General features: G+C 44.3%; 1 protein-coding gene across 1 annotated transcript; it reads right to left on the reverse strand.

The window, feature by feature from the left end:
* Positions 1–6,600: 6,600 nt before the first annotated feature.
* Positions 6,601–15,208, reverse strand: socs5b (suppressor of cytokine signaling 5b). Its single transcript, XM_085800824.1, has 2 exons — positions 14,943–15,208; positions 6,601–8,599 (listed from the first exon to the last, which is right to left on the reverse strand). The coding sequence occupies exon 2, from the start codon at positions 8,577–8,579 to the stop codon at positions 6,849–6,851; it is 1,731 nt and encodes a 576-aa protein (XP_085656950.1). The 5' UTR covers positions 8,580–8,599; positions 14,943–15,208; the 3' UTR covers positions 6,601–6,848.

Raw genomic sequence — 15,208 nt, forward strand, 5'->3', positions numbered from 1 at the left:
TAACAGTTTTATTTGGAATATTAAGACAATGAAGCATAAGCCAAGCACCAAGAGTGACAGCTACAAGTGTCGCATCATACGGCTCTTTAGAATGAACAGGTTACACTGGAAAACAAGTTTTTTTTTTCTCTTTGAATGGTGAAGCAGATACACAGAACAGACAGTGAGATGTGAACATGATTATGCCATTTACACGCTCCAAATCCTACCTGACAGCAGAATAAAAGAAAAACAAAAAAAAGAAAAGAGGGAAAGAAAATGAAAAAGCGAAAAAAGAAGAAAAAAAAAAAGTCGAAGAAAATGGAACAGTGATATTCGTCTGCCTGCAGCTCGGTCGGCCTGGGGCGGTGGCTGCAGCCCCTGGGTTTAATAGGGCTCTTGTGATTGGTCAGAACGAATAAGGCAGTCTGGGAACACGACAGCGCTGCAGAGTGACAACCATTAGTTCCCATCATTGTCAAGTCCTGTTGCCTCGGCACCCTCATCCACACAGCAACCAATGTGCACATACAGCATTAAAGTGACAGAGGATTGCAACCATTGTTACACTATACTCCATTGCATATTAGGGAGAAGTAATAATGAAAAATAATAATTCTTTCATACATCTTTTTTTTCTGTTTGTATATAGCACTTAACCCAGCTTTCTAAAATATATATGGGAACAAAGAAAAAAATATCCTTTTCTTTTTGTTTGTCCTCTTGAGCTGAAACCACGTGTCGTACCGAGGTGGGGGTGGGGGGCTAGGAGTCCTAGCCTACATCCTGGGGGTGTTGCTCTTGTTTCTGTTAAAAGGTACAACTAGTGATATAACCATCATGGAGACCAGGCCCAGTGGTTCTATAGTGCAGCTAAACGGTGTCATACTAATGACAATATAAGGACAAGAGAGTTCAATCCATGGCATTTTCTTTTGTTTTTGTTAAGAACATAGAATATACACAGAAACACCCAGCTTTGTTTTCCCTTTCTGGGGGAAGGGGGTGTTGGGGAGTCACACACAAAAGGTGGTGCTGGCTAAATGTGGTCCATCTTTTACACATCCCTGGCTTAGGGTGGGGTTGGTGGGTGGGTGGGCGTGGTATGTGTCTATACCTGGGGTAGTGTAGTCGGTCGTTAAGAGGAAGTGTCACGATGTGTGCAAATGTGTGTGTTCCAGACATTTAATGCACCACAGAAGAATAAAATGTCTTTTCATCAGGCTCCTAATACATAACTCCATCATTCATCATTCATACATACAATGATTTTTTTTTTCCTTCTCCTAAATCTACGGGTTATATGGCAAACATGTGCTACGCTTAACATCAGATATTTCCCATGGGGAAAACTGGGTTGAGAGGGTCCTGGGACTCTCCTTGCAACGGGCCTGCCTGAGAATAAAGGGGGTGGTGGGTGGGTGGGGCAGGGGCAGAGAGGCATTGTTCATTGGAGTTCCAGTCATCACCCCTCACAGCTGACTCTGCTTCCCCTCCACTGGAACCCTTCGTGTGTGGTTCTGTCCATTCTGTCCGCTACTACGCTACCACACCACACACGCACGCACACGCATCATCGACGCAGCTTCACATCACAACACCTGGTCATAGTGAAATATTTTCAGGACCAACCGGCTTCTTTGCAACACTCAAAGTCTCACTCAGTCAAGTCTCGCCCCCCCTCTCGAGCTAATACACGCACAGTGGTGTCCACAAGCGGGACGTTTCCAGTTGTGTTGACTCTGTAGTGCAGCACACTGGTAATGAAACGATGACTGTGATCATACAGGTTTTGTCACCGAGATTTGAGAGGGTTCAAATCCATATTGGGTGCACACACACACACAAAAAAGTGTGTCTTTTAATGCAAATTCAGGTCAAAGCTTGGTCGCTAACTCTTTACTTGGAGGTTAAGTGCCTAGAACATTCATAAGGCATGACTCAGCATTCATACATCAGGTTACATTGCTATGGAATAACAAACTGGGATTTTTCCTTTTTTTCTCCTTCAAAATAAAAGTCCCATAATGGCACCTGGAAATCTAAGAACAAAATACCCCTATTCAGCATTCTATTGCAATGGTTCATGAAGGCCTCACAAAATAGTCACAAATACATAGTGTGTTACCCAGATGTTTCATAAAAGTCCCTTTATCACACCAGGAAGTATTGGCCTACTGGGACAAAATACCAACTTGTACAAAGACTTCATTAAAGGAGACATATCATGCCCCCTTTCCACAAATTAAAATAGTTCCCAGGTGTCTTAAAGACATGTCTGTGGCATGCTTTGGTCAAAATACCCCAAGGATCAAACATCACAGCTCTTTTCATCCTCACAAAACAGCCCTGTTCAGAACAGCTAGTTTAGTGTCTGTCCCTTTAAATGCAAATGAACCACTGCTTGCCACGCCCCTTCTACTGGTACCAGGTAGGGGCAGGATTATGCAAATTCAAAAACTAGTTACATCATTGTAAAACAACTGAGGGAACAGCTCATAAAACCACATGGATTTCAACCTAGGGAGCCTGAAAATTACAGATTTTTTTGTAAATTCTCACATTTTGGGGCGTGAAGGCCAGACAAATACCTAAATATATGTTAAAGAAAGTTATTTCTATAATATGTCCCCTTTGAAGTCATGTATGTAGAATTTATGTATGGTTTGCTTTGTTCCTGTTACCATTCCAGTGGTGGCATCATTTGTAATTCAGTTATCAATCTTTCACCACCTGTACAAGAAGTGACATGCAAAGTAACATTCATAAACCATTTATGGAAATATTACAAAATAACTCCTAGCCCTTATTAAGGCCTCACTGACTGTATTGTACCGTGTTCTTGTATTCCCAGGTGCAATTAGGGGACTGTTATTGTTGAAAAATAAAAATCCCAGTTCATTATTCCATAGCAGTGTAAACCAATGTATGAATGCCGTATGGAGCCATCATGAATGCATTAGGAACACCTGATGAAATGATTATACCTTATGAATGTGCTACACACCCACCCGTCAAGTAAAGTATTACTGAATGATCTGACCTGGTCTCACTTGCTGCTAACTAGAGTGCAGGCAAACTGCTCCCAAAAAAGAGTCTTTGGTGCTGCAGGAGATGTTGTATCTGTACAGATGTACAACTCTGACCATGTTCACCCAATATTGATAAACCTCTGATGCAGTAAAGAGTCAACAGGAACAAAAAACACTGTCCTTGTCTGAAAACTTGCAGACTGCACCTTACACAACACAAATACACAATTAAAGTGCTATTTACTTCAACGGATCCCTCACTGGTCGCACGCTCAGTGAGCCAGCTCCACCTCCACATCGCCCTCACAGGGTCACAGACAGTCAGAGGGCAGGACAGACGGGGGCGTCAGGGTCACCTCTGTGTAAATACGTGACGTGATGTCAGAAGAGATGGGGCCGGATGAAGATGTTAGAACAAACACAATATCACGTGCCTCAGTCGTACAGCAGCACCAAGTAGTCCCCACATGGTGAAATCAGCCTGTGATTAGTAGGGGTGGGGCATGGTAGGGCGTTATAGGCTGTTGCTAAGCAGCGGCATGATGGGCAGGTGGCAGTGAGTGGCTTCTGACCCGCTCACTTCATTGCGTTGCAGGTTTTATGAATGGAATAAGAAGACGACAGAAGAGAAGAATGCCTGAAGCTTCAAGAGAGTTAGAGGTTTCAGTTTTGGATTTTTTATGAATGAATTTGCAAAAATTCATTGCAAAAAAAAAGGGTGAGTACTGGATTGATGGGGTATACTGACCAACTCTAAAACGGTATGTACACAACACTGAGGGAGTCTGAGCACTTCCTCAGCCTGTGGACTTCTTCTATTTGACAATATGGATGCTAAAAAAAATGTTGAAACAATAAAAGTGCACATGCAAGCAACTAAAATGTCTGTGCCTTACTCCCCTCCTCCCTCCATGCACTCCAGCCACTCATCCACTCCACACACACACACATACACATACACACACTGGTGATTCACATGTGGTGTTCATGCTTTCTGACCACAAAGTACTGGGCAGAGGAAAAATGTTCTGGATATCGATGTGAGTCAATGTTTGATAAAAGTAGATCAATTCACAATTTAGTGTAGGAGGTACAAACCGGGTTGTGAAATGTGAGAAACATTAACCCTTTCATCTACACATCTGTTACTACTTGCATTTAAAAAAAATTATAAATGGTGCTGCCTGATAAATAAAAGAATTTGGGAAGTGCTGAGTTTTCAGGGTGTAGATATGAGCTGCATGTGACCGGGTCCTCCCACATGAATATGTTGGAGCAAAGAAGAAAAGTCTCCATAATATAGTCTGGGGTCAACTGAGCTTTAGTGTTAAAGGAGACATATTCTGCCCTATTTCCACAAATTAAAATAGTTCCCAGGTGTCTTAAAGACATGTCTGTGACATGCTTCGGTCAAAAGACCCCAAGGATCAAACATCACAGCTCTTCATCCTCTCAAAACAGCCCTGTTCAGAACGGCTGGTTTCACTGCCTGTCCCTTTAAATGCAAATGAACCACTGCTTGTCCCGCCTGGGACAAGGGGGTGGGATTATGCAGATTCGAAAACTAATTACATCATTGTCAGATACCTGAGGGAACAGCTCATAAAACCACATGGATTTCAACCTAGAGAGCCTGAAAATTACTGATGTTTTTGTCAATTCTCACATTTGGGGGACCAGAAGGCAAGACAAACACCTAAATACTGTATGTTAAAGAGCCTTCAAAAAGTGATATTTCCAGAATATGTCCCTTTAACACCACTCTCAGTCACTGATATTCATGTGTCACATTTCTTTATGATTCATCCTCACTGGTGAGAACAAAAAATAAACCTTTGATGTACAGTATGTGCTGGTGATACACAGACTAAAACTATGAGCTAGCTGGACATCTACACATGCACCCTTCCAGTTATGATCTGGTGTGTGTTGCTCTATGGTTTTGTCTATTAACCAGCCAGGAAATGTGTGTTTACCAACTCTGATTGAGAGCAGTACTGAGTGCTGTACTGTCATTACAGGTTGGATTATTCTGACCAATAAATTCACCCTCCTACATGTGTGAGGGCTGGACCGATGTGGGACAGTGGTGCTGGTGCTGGGCCCTCCGCAGTCCTAATACTACCACACAGCCCATAATATGTTGTGAGACTAATGCATGCATTAGCGTGAGAACTTTTTTATTAATACCTTTTAATTTTATTAGCACAATATAATTTTTATTAAATTGTCATATATCAACCAACATAGCACCACTAATAGTTTTTTATACTAATAGTTTTTTTTTCCAATTAAAAACCATGAAGGTGCGTCTCTGGACGCTCCGGTGTTGCTTGCACTATAAATGCAACCAGGGGGGATTTCCTGGGGTAATTAGCTGTGAAGTGTTGAGACATTCACTCCCAAGAAAAAAACTACACGACCTCTTTCCTGTTGGTGACACAGCACTCGACATGTTTTAAAAAGTAGTTCCATTAACTCATATATTAAGATATTAACTCATGCAGGAGAGGGTGCTGCAGTTTTAATTCACTATCATCACCAGCAGATTCTTAGAGGAGACACCCACATGCCGTCGTCTGTCCTGCCCATTTCTGATCTTGTACTGTAGGGGGGAGATGGGGGGTCTTCCAGGGAAAAAGCCCGTTGCCAATCAAATCTCCCCACTAGGAGCTGATCAGCTCCCTCTCATGTTTTAGGGGACACTGACATTCTGTGTTTTCATCAATTGTCAGGGACTCACCCTGTTGGCGTTCCTCACAGTGACCACAGTGCTCACCTAGCTGCAGCACGGCTCCATGTCTGGTAAAGTAACCAACCTGAGCACACGGGAGCAGGCTGTGGAGCGGGACGCCACCCCAGGGTGTCCACTGAGACCTGAACACCAGAAAACCAGACCAGGACTCCAGTGACTGCTGAGCTGAATGCCAAACAGGAAGTAATGAGGTGTGTGCAATATGTGCACTCGGTGTTCAGAGTGCTTATGGGAAGTGAAGAGCTGACAGACTTGTTGTGAAATCTGTAACCATGGCAATAACCGTTTTCCTTAAGTCTGTCTCTCTGGTTCCAAAAGCGATTCTGCACAGAGAGAGGAGGAGTTGACGGGTTTAGACTGACACTGTAGCACACAGTGGACTGAGCTACCGCTTCAGGAGGAACTAGTGTTATTAAGGACAGGTGGAATATGTCCTGGACTCTCTGGACCCTCTCAGAGTCCGTCCCTGACTCATGCGTGCAGGGCTGGGACAGAATGTGCCTTATGTAGCTGTGTCCATGGGACAAGCTCTGACTGCACTACACCTCCAGATGCCCTCTCAACCCACACCTTTAAAAAAAAAAACTCTTGGGGGAAAGTGTCTCCACTAGGTGCTTTGACAAGCTGAGGATTTCTTTTTTAAAAATAGAGAAAGCACAAAGTGAACTGTACAACGTAGCCATGTGGGCCTAAATAGCAGTTTGGGATGAACGGGGGGCTGGGGGGGGGCATGCAGGCAGGTCTACAGGCAGGGTGATGGTGTGGGATCAGGCAGACATTATAAGCACAAAACGGAAGAAAAGAGACACAAAGCACTGATATTTGTGCCTTCCCTTCCTGTCAAAACAACCTGTTGAACACAAAAACATGTGCTTGCCAGACAGCTTTATACTGAATATAATCATATGTATTTTCTGTGATGTAAGTAATAACTAAACCAAAGATTAGAATGAATCTTGTATAGCTTGTAATATTTAAATTCCATCCCCCACAAGAAAGAGCCTCTAATTGGGTAACGAGGAATTTCTCAAGTTCTGTTGTCCTGCTGCAGTATGTGTGTATAGGCCGTGGAGGAGCCCGCCCTATTTGACTTTGAGTGGCGGTTCCCTCTCCAGCCAGCGAACTCGTACTTTCTGTTTATAGTGATACTCCTTAAGGAAGTCCTGCAGGGCAGGGGGCAGCGGCAAAGAGCCGATACCGTCGTACGTGGTCCAGCGGCAGATGGCGGCTCGTGCCAGGTGCTGCAGGCCGAAGGGAAAGGTTCGATGGAGGGGCGCGGTGAGCAGCGGTTCGAAAAACATGCAGGCACTGGGGTCCTTGTAGTGCTCCAGCAGCCCCGTGACCGTGGAAGAGTGGAAAACGCAGGGGTCGTGGGCGTCGAAGCTGAAGTTGTGGTTCCACTGCTCGATGCGGGCGTGCAGGGAGCGGTTGTAGCGGCGGAAGCTGACGGAGAAGAGGTAGTCCTCCTGGGCCGAGTCGCGCAGCAGGAAGGTGCCCTCCGGCCGGCCGTCCAGCAGCGCCTCCGCCTCGTAGCGGTCCATCACGCCCCAGTAGCAGGGCAGGGCGGTGATCTGCAGCAGGTCCGGCACCAGGCAGTGGATGTAGTCTATCTGGGTGTGGACCTTCCAGGGGCCGGGCTGCTGCCGGCCCAGGTGGCCGTCCCCGGAGGCGTGCCGCTGCTTGGGCCTCCGGGCCTGCAGGCAGAGGGTGGTGGAGTCCTCCTCCGAGTCACAGTCCTGGGCTGATGCCGAAGCCCCCAACACCTGCCCGCAGGCCCCTGATGATGATGATGATGACGACGACGACGATGCCGATGATGACGACGACACGCCCGCGGAGCTGCCGGTCCCCGAGGCCCGGCCGTCCCCGGAGGCCTCCCCCATGCCGGGAGCCATCTTTGGTCCCAGTTTGTAGAGAGAGGAGCCCGGCGCTGAGGCCTCCAGGGTGTGGATCTGGGCGTTGGGCGGCGGGTCCACACCTTCCTCGATGCTCAGTCTGCGGCGCTCGCGGAGACGCTCCTCTTCGTCCTCGGGGGAGGGGTGGGCCGGGTCGAAGGCGTCCAGCAGGGCGGTGGAGGAATGCGGGCTGACCGGCGCCGTGTGCTGCTTGATCAGGTGCCACTTGTGGGCCAGGTCCGAGCCCGGCGGGAAGGGGCAGGTCTCCAGCATCAGCTCCGTCAGGTGGATCTTCCGTTTGGAGGCGACGGGGTTCTTACTGGAGCGGGCGCGCCTGTGGGTGGGCAGGGGCAGGCACAGCCCCACCGTCTCGCTGAGCCGCTGGCGCAGAGAGCGGGCGTTCAGGCTGCGCCCCCCCGACACCGAGTCGCTCATCTCCTGGATGGAGCTGATGGCGTAGCGCCGGTCCCTGCGGTTCCCGCTCCCCCTGAGACGACCGGACCGCCGGTCCGCTTCCAAAGAGCTCTGGGTTTTGGTGGAACATGAATGTTTTTTCTTGCCCCCCCACGGAGCGTGACGGGAATAGGAGTCTCTCCGGGCCAGGGGGACGCCCCCCGATCCCCCCCGCCCGTCCTCCGTGTCCTTGTCGATAGTGATCTCTACTATCTGAGGGATGTCCGACACGCAGTTGTGATGGCGGCGTCCTGACGTCGCCATTGGCACCGGTAGGAGGTTCCGCGACGGACTGGAGCTTCCCGATGCGCTGGGATCACCTGAGCCCCCCCCTTGACCGAGATCCACCACGCAGTGGACGGCATCGGCCTCCACCCTGCTGTCAATGGGTCCTGAGCTGTTGTTGTGGAAGAGTGTCTGGCATTTGCTCTTCAGGTTGCTCCACATGTTGCCCACCTTCTTCATCAATAGGAGCCCCCTGGGACCTGGAGGGGACAGGAGACACATCTGATTAATAGGTGATGGAAAAAGTTGATTATTGATTAATGGCGATTATTCTAAGGACGATTATGAGTCGATTATTACATTTCCAAAAATCTATTATTAGCTTTAGGACCGATGATGTGGACTAATGTTGACAAATGATTATTTTACTGTTAAATTTTTATTACTATGGATTTTTTTTTTTATAAGTGTGGACATAGTCAAAAAAAAAAACACTGTGAAAGACTACATCTAAAACAAAAATTGAGGTTTGACTAAATAAAAGAGAAGTTAAGTAATTCAGAAGTTGTTGTTTTTTTAAGTGCAATTAAGTTTGTGGTGTATTTTAGTTACTGGTGTATTTTAGTTACTGTTAGTGTCAAATGGGAAATCATAACTGGCAATAATCGAAAATCAAACCGATAATCGTTAATAATTGGTTGGTAATCGAATCGAGACTTCAATAATCGTAATGGAATCAAAGCGGGAAGTCGGACGATTAAGCACCCCTACTGATGAAGTCACAGGTGGAGAACACTCACAACATCAACGGCGCCTACATTTAATACTGAGGTACGAGCTATATAAAGAATGTCCTACATTTAAATTCCCCAGACTACTGTGTATCTAGTAATTAGACATGGTGTGAGTCGAACAGGGCCAAAGTGTCTGAGAGCTGGGTGAGCTCGAGTAGTTGGAACAGCAGAGTTAGGAGTTGCCAGGCAGACGTGCAGGGACACAAGGCCACAGCTATAAATGAACCCGGGATCTGCTCACAGCTGATCTGCTGGTATGTACTGTATTACAGAGCCAGTCTAGACCTGACCAAAAACTTTCCCTGTAACAGCAGCAGACGCATACATGCACATACACACTCGCATAAGCCATTGATTTATCACTCCCCTAGAATTTGACAGGGATTTGGAGGTAGTGGCACCAAACTGTGCTCGAGTTTTACAGTGCGCAGTGTCACCACAGGTACGTGGCCTGTCAGACACGACATTTCAACGGCTTCCACAGCGCGCCACTTCTTTCTTGTTTCAGACGTCCAAATTACTGCAGTAAAATAGTCTGATAGTTGACAAATTTGGCCAAGTTGAAACATCTCTGAGATCTTTTCACATGTCCTCACACCAAGGTCTTTGGTGTCTGTTACTAAAGCTGAACACTTATCTTAACCCTCCTCTTGTGTTAGGGTCACCACTGACCCGTTTATAGGTTTTTTTATGCATAAAAGTACTATACATTTGTTTATTGCATAAAGGCTTTTTGACTTTGTCAGGAACCTCTATTTAAACAAAATAAAACGTTTTTTTCCTCAACAAAATTCTAAAATGCTCAGGTTAAAATGATGACATTTGTGTTGTTAGGGTCGGTTACGACCAGGTTATAAGGATAAGAACAATAATGAGAGTTAAAACTGAAATCATAAGTGCAAAACCAACCTTTTCATGGATAAGGAAGCCTAACAACGTAACCAAGAGTTAGTGTATTTTACAGCTGATTTAAAACACGAGTCAAAACCGACCCTAACACAAGTACAGTGTGTAAGCTGCGAGCAGTGCATTGCATGGTACTTGCAAGAATATGCAATGGCAGCTATTAGAGAAATTTAGATCCCCAACCCTGTCACCATTGGATTTGCTTCTGCTACTGATCTCCAGCTTCATGGCATCTCGTAGACCTGCATGCAGACTTTGCCTCCACAAAATGATAATGACGTTATGGATTTGCACAGTCAGCTCTGAGAGACAAGGGCTTGTGATGTGCAGGAAACCAGACCGGTCTTCAGCACATGACTGATTAAGTTAGATTTGCTGAGGGCAGTTTTACGGCCAATCTCTGACAAACTCATGACATCTCTCCAGACCTGGCGCTGGTCATCCGCACACTGACCCGTTCTGTGCTCACAGTAGAAATCATTCCCTTTCATATAACAGAGTTTTGTGATCCACATACCAACGATAGATTTCTTGCTATGAAGATAATCATTTACTCACACAGCTAAGTTAAACTACCAAACTCTTATTGTGTTAAATTTGCACAAATAAAATAAGCCTGAGAGAGTGCACCATCCAGCCTGTTGCACATCTTCCTCTTATTCTCTAAAGCAGCAGTGCCAGTACCTTAATCCACCACTGGCTTTACACTCCCAATCTGATTACCACTGGCTTCAGATGGAACTCCAAAGAAAAACTTTTCTGACAAACAACAACCAAAGTAAAGCTCCCACATGCTTTTCAGCACTGAACGCCAATTCAGCAAATGCATGAATGTGAAAAATCATTTTCATTATGGATTTTTATTGTACTAACATTTGTACGCTGCAATTCTATTTTACCTCAGGATTTTTTCCCAAATATGTTGGGTCAAAATGACAATCACTAAATATGCTTTAACATGTTTGTTGTGTTTAAAACTTCATCTGCCTCATGTGTACAATGAAGTCTGTGTAGCACTGCAACACACACTTTTGCACACACACTCCCCAGTGAGTTGTTCAGTGCTGCCAGCTGTGGCCAGAAATTATTGTGCCCCTAGATTTGATAACAAAATTATAAAAAATATATATCATAATTATCCCGGTCCTGGTAAAATACCAGGTGAATGTACTTGCCTGATTCATTTTAACATAAATGTTAGTATTGCTGTTTCTAATGCTTGTGCTGTTGTAATGAATCTTGCAAAGACCTATCAATTATATTTTTGCACATCATAAATTGAAAGTGAATGTTTCTCTTCATTATTTCATTTTCACGGCTGACAGAATTAGATAATTGTATTTAGGATAGTAATACCAAAACACGAGGCAACTTGAATGGTAATGTCACTGCTAATGCCAACATCTCTGATCCTGCATGTGCTTATGCAACATGTGGCTTTACTACATTGAAAAGATTTAACTTCATCTGATTATTGTCAACTAATCAGTTCTGCTTTGAGAAAGCAGCCGTCATGGCTCTATTAAAAAGGGAAAATGTTCAATGTGCAGTCCTTATTTCTCAATACACTCAGTCCTGTTTAAATAGATCTCAAGACATGGAGACAGATCTATATCGTAGGACATGAACCATTATACATCGACCTCTAGCTGATCATAAAAGTCAGCTTTGATTCACCATTTCTGCAGGTTAGAAGACCTTACACCTCTTGAAGTAAAGTCTAATTTGCAACATGTCACCAAGGTAAGAAAACCTTTTTCTCCTGTGCCATTCCTGTCATATGGAAAACCACAGGCACCGTGCCCAACTGCCCACAGCATGAGCTCTGATTTCAACTCGTATTATGGCAAGTGTCCACACTGTGTGGAACTTCAGCTGTCCTACATATGCACAAATAATGCTGTGCCAACTGAGCACATCTTCATTAAGCTAATACTAACATAACCCTGCTTTATCAATTAGTCAGTTGATCAATCAAAAGAAAAATCAACTGCCAATGGTTTGTTTTCTTTGATAAGCAGGACTGCATCTCTAGACTATGGTCATTTAAAACCTATTCTTCACAGTGATCACTAATTAAAGTACTATTCCAAGCAAACACCTTTAACATGCTAATTATTGTTGATAAAAGCATATTACTGCAGCCAACTGACAAATTCATGCTTCAAATTTTCTTTAGAAAATGTCATTTGTTATGCTTCAGTCCACTGCATCTTATTGATACCAGTAAACACCTTCTATAAACAGATCAGGCAATAAGCCAGAAAGAGTAAGCTGCATGAAATGTTTCTTAGTAATAAGTAACAAGATAAGTTTATAAAGAAAAACAAAAGGATAGAGGTGTATAATGTTTTCATTTTTAGATAAGAGAAGCCAGGCCTCATGTTACAGTTCAATGAATGCATATAGCAGTAATGTAAATAGAAAAGCATGTGTATCAGATTTTTACTGCATATCAGCTGAATAGGAATGAAAAAGTGTGGTGTTGTGTATAACACAATGTTCCTTTATAAATGGAGTGTTAAGTTGATTTCAGCATCTTGGCTCCGTAGCAAACTCACACATCTCGACAATTTCAAGTTTAAACCAACTTATTAGACAAGGAAACAAAGGTTTCACCAAAGACGAAACATAATGTATCCACTTTAGCCGCCAAAACATGCAAACGACTCAGTGGGTAAACTTTTTGTTGGAGCACAGCAGAGCCAGAGCCTATATTTTCCAGATTTGTCTCAATTCTGAATTTGCACTGTCAGCAGGAATACACTGATCCACAGAACTACAACTGCATGTTCACACCCTGCTGTTTAAGCTCCAAGATAAACTGGAACTGCGAGGCTAATGTTTTATCAGATACATCTTGAGAGGCTGGATTTTCCATCCGGGTTGGTGTGTTTTACTCCTCTGCTTGCTGATCACTTCAAAAAATACAAACAATGACAAGTTCCAGGGACCAAGAGAACAAAAAAAAAAAGACAGGATCTGAAAAAACTAGATTACAACCCAATATGATCAAAGCAGCGTTATCTATAACTCAGCACTACGATGGTCCATACAATTCAACAATAATGAATAGCAAGGGTTCAGAAGATTCATCTGAGCAGCAAAGAAACACAACACTGAGCTGAAGCAAAGTGATGGTATCAATGACTGCAAACAAGAAGGAATCACCACTGAGAGCTAAAAACTGCCACCATGTGCCACCGTGTTAGTCAGCTAACCAGCTCTGCTTCATCAAACACACTGTTGAAGCTATAAAAGACACACAACATTAATAACACTGCAGTTGTCTGACCAAGTAACCACACAATTCACTTTGCTTACATGTTATTGTGCTTAATTAACACTAACCCATGCTGCTATCCACTCAGTAAGAGCTTGCAATGGCACCACAAGTCATATTATAGTTAAATGTTCAGAACTCTGGCTCTATTCATTGATACGACTTTACAACCAAGTAACCTGAGCTGTATGCCTACACAGTGTTGAGGCATCTCATATGGCTGATTTCTGCCCAGAATTAACTGTGCTCAGCTGATTCATGGGTGACTACTTTAAATATAGCCTTCCTATATAAGCTCTCTGTGCGAGTCGCCACTGATAACAATGTCCACACCAATAGTGCAGTCCACAAGTCTCCCTTTAACAAAACTAGGCTACTTCTGCTCTCCGGCAGCCCAACACACCCATTCTCCTGGGATCACACTGATCTAAGAGAGGGCTGGAGAGAAGACAAGATTAAGGGAGGGCGTCTTCTCTGCTCAGACCAGACCGGAGTTAATGAGATATCTGCAGCGTCGCGCATTCTTAAAGATATGTGGGATGGCAGATAGCCACACAGGCTCTGTAAATTTCTGATAAAACACACTGATTCGTCCCATCATTCAAATCTCAACAAATATTAAGCCTGCAGAGATATGCAGGCTCCATTTCTCTCCACACAGCAGAGCTAGAATAGGCTATTATTTGCTAACAACCCTAGATGTTTCAAATAGAGGCAGAATGTGCATAATCAGAGATATTGCTTACATTCAATAGTGCATTGATCAGATCAAAATATAGCCTATAGAGTCAGTACAGGGATTATTCTGATAAGTGTAGCTATGTTAGTAGTTTAACTCAATAATAACAAAAGCATTCAAGGTAAACACAGAAACACATCAGTGACATTACATATGACATTAGTTCAGTCACAATGTGGACAAATACCATAAATTGCATCTCAGTACAAAGAGTTCATGTTAACTATATTAAGTTATTTCAACAATATTACAGCTTCCTCCCGTCCAACGTAATCTCGTCATACTGATTAACGTGGTGAGAACGGTTCCGTTACTCTAACGGGCAGACAGGTATGTCCGTGCAAGACACACAATAATCAAGCTGAACGTAGTTGGAGCTGGTCTGTAGAAATGGTTGGAAGGCCTTCAGGCTACTGGAGGCCCTATTTTCCCCCGGTCCCAGCCAACTTAGCTGACTTGCTAACACGTTTACTTTCCACAGCCAGACCCCGTACACCGCTAAATGTGGCTACAGCCGCAAACGTACCGCCGGCTAGCCTCCGACTGCCGGACTGCCTGGGCGGCTCGGGTCAGATGGCTGATATTTATTCTGAATTAATTTGAAACGTCACGCTTTTAGCTGGCAACAGATGGCTAACTTATAGTCCAGGCTTTTGAGCTGTCAAAAATGCTAACCGTTAGCATTCCCTGGATAGGGGGTTTCTGGCGTTTCAGTTAGCTTCGGCTAACCAGCCAGCTAGCGGACTTAGCAGGTTAGCCTGTGAAAAATCGACACAAAATTTACACAAATTAGCCAAGAGGTGCGGCGGTGCTTACGGATGCTACACAGACAAACAAAACATGCTTGACAATGAGTGTTTTTTCTCGATTTCATATCTTACCCAGCTGTGCCTTCTCAAAGCTCTATTCAACTGCTCTCTTTGTCTGCAAAAAATGGCTATTAAGAGAAGTCAGGCATATATCCCCTCTGCGGATCACGGTGTCGGATGAAAGCACTAAAGGTACGCGGCTACTTGACCGTATCATCCCGAATATTTTGATGATAATTAGTAAATTACTATTAAAAAATATTTAAAAAGTTAAATCATTCTTTAAGCTCCGCGAAGCCCGTTCTTCATCATGGTGGGGGTCTCCTCTTCTGCCGTGG

The sequence above is a fragment of the Trachurus japonicus genome, chromosome 15, assembly GCF_045865225.1.
Source record: "Trachurus japonicus isolate A0001 chromosome 15, Traja_1.0".
Taxonomy (NCBI): domain Eukaryota; kingdom Metazoa; phylum Chordata; class Actinopteri; order Carangiformes; family Carangidae; genus Trachurus; species Trachurus japonicus.

Coding starts and splice junctions, on each gene's coding strand:
- socs5b (XM_085800824.1), bottom strand. CDS start 8,579: ATGAAGAAGGTGGGCAACATGTGGAGCAACCTGAAGAGCAAATGCCAG.